The sequence below is a fragment of the Ailuropoda melanoleuca genome, unplaced genomic scaffold (assembly GCF_002007445.2).
Source record: "Ailuropoda melanoleuca isolate Jingjing unplaced genomic scaffold, ASM200744v2 unplaced-scaffold62026, whole genome shotgun sequence".
Lineage (NCBI taxonomy): Eukaryota > Metazoa > Chordata > Mammalia > Carnivora > Ursidae > Ailuropoda > Ailuropoda melanoleuca.
The window spans coordinates 1-1,041 of NW_023236089.1; the positions used below are offsets into that span (position 1 = coordinate 1).

Below are 1,041 nucleotides of genomic sequence, written 5' to 3' on the forward strand. Positions count from 1 at the left end.
ATGCGAGAACCCATCCGTATCTTGGTTAAAAAGGAAGAACTGACCTTGGAGGGTATCCGGCAATTTTATGTGAATGTTGAACGCGAGGAGTGGAAGCTTGATACCTTGTGTGATCTGTACGAAACTCTGACCATCACGCAAGCTGTGATATTCATCAACACAAGGAGGAAGGTCGACTGGCTCACAGAGAAGATGCATGCTCGTGACTTTACAGTCTCGGCCCTGCACGGAGATATGGACCAAAAAGAGCGAGATGTGATCATGCGGGAGTTTCGGTCTGGTTCCAGCCGTGTCCTTATAACCACAGATTTACTGGCCAGAGGCATTGACGTCCAGCAAGTCTCCTTGGTCATAAACTATGATCTACCGACCAACCGTGAAAATTATATCCACAGAATTGGCCGAGGAGGGCGATTCGGTAGGAAAGGTGTGGCCATTAACATGGTGACTGAGGAGGACAAGCGAACCCTGAAAGACATTGAGACATTTTACAACACCACCATTGAGGAAATGCCTATGAATGTGGCAGACCTGATCTAAGCCTCCTCCACGAGGAGCTTGCACGGTGGACCACCCAAGCAAAGAACCTGGAGATTTTTTCTAGCATGGCTTGTTCATGTTGGGGCTATTTGGAGTATATTTTTTGTTCTATTGCTTTGAATAAATATTTTGGAAGGCACCCTGTTGCCGGAAATTTTGGTATTCTGTCCTTGGTCGTCTCGTTACGTCTAGTTCAATTAGAGACAGAACACTAATCGTGCTACAATTTCAGGGACACCGATGCAAAGATTCCGTACCTCCAGAAGTGGTGCTAAACTTGTACATTGATTACTGCTTGAGTTAAGACTACCTCAACAGTAGTGGTTGCTCCCTCCCTGTTCCAATCCCACCAAACATGTGGACCAAATCAAACTCCTGCCCTCAAATTCTGCCCAACTTGAACCGACAGATTTGCGTCTGTAAACATCCGACAATGCGCTACAAAACCATATGGCCAACTGTATGAACTTTTTACTTGTTTTTGTATAGTATTTATTGAAG

The 1,041-nt window shown here is 45.3% G+C and overlaps 1 protein-coding gene across 1 annotated transcript; it reads left to right on the forward strand.

Annotated features, from left to right (window-relative positions):
• LOC117800009 (eukaryotic initiation factor 4A-I-like) lies at positions 1–540 on the forward strand. Its single transcript, XM_034652534.1, has one exon. The coding sequence runs from the start codon at positions 1–3 to the stop codon at positions 538–540; it is 540 nt and encodes a 179-aa protein (XP_034508425.1).
• The last annotated feature ends 501 nt before the right edge of the window (positions 541–1,041 follow it).

Coding starts and splice junctions, on each gene's coding strand:
- LOC117800009 (XM_034652534.1), top strand. CDS start 1: ATGCGAGAACCCATCCGTATCTTGGTTAAAAAGGAAGAACTGACCTTG.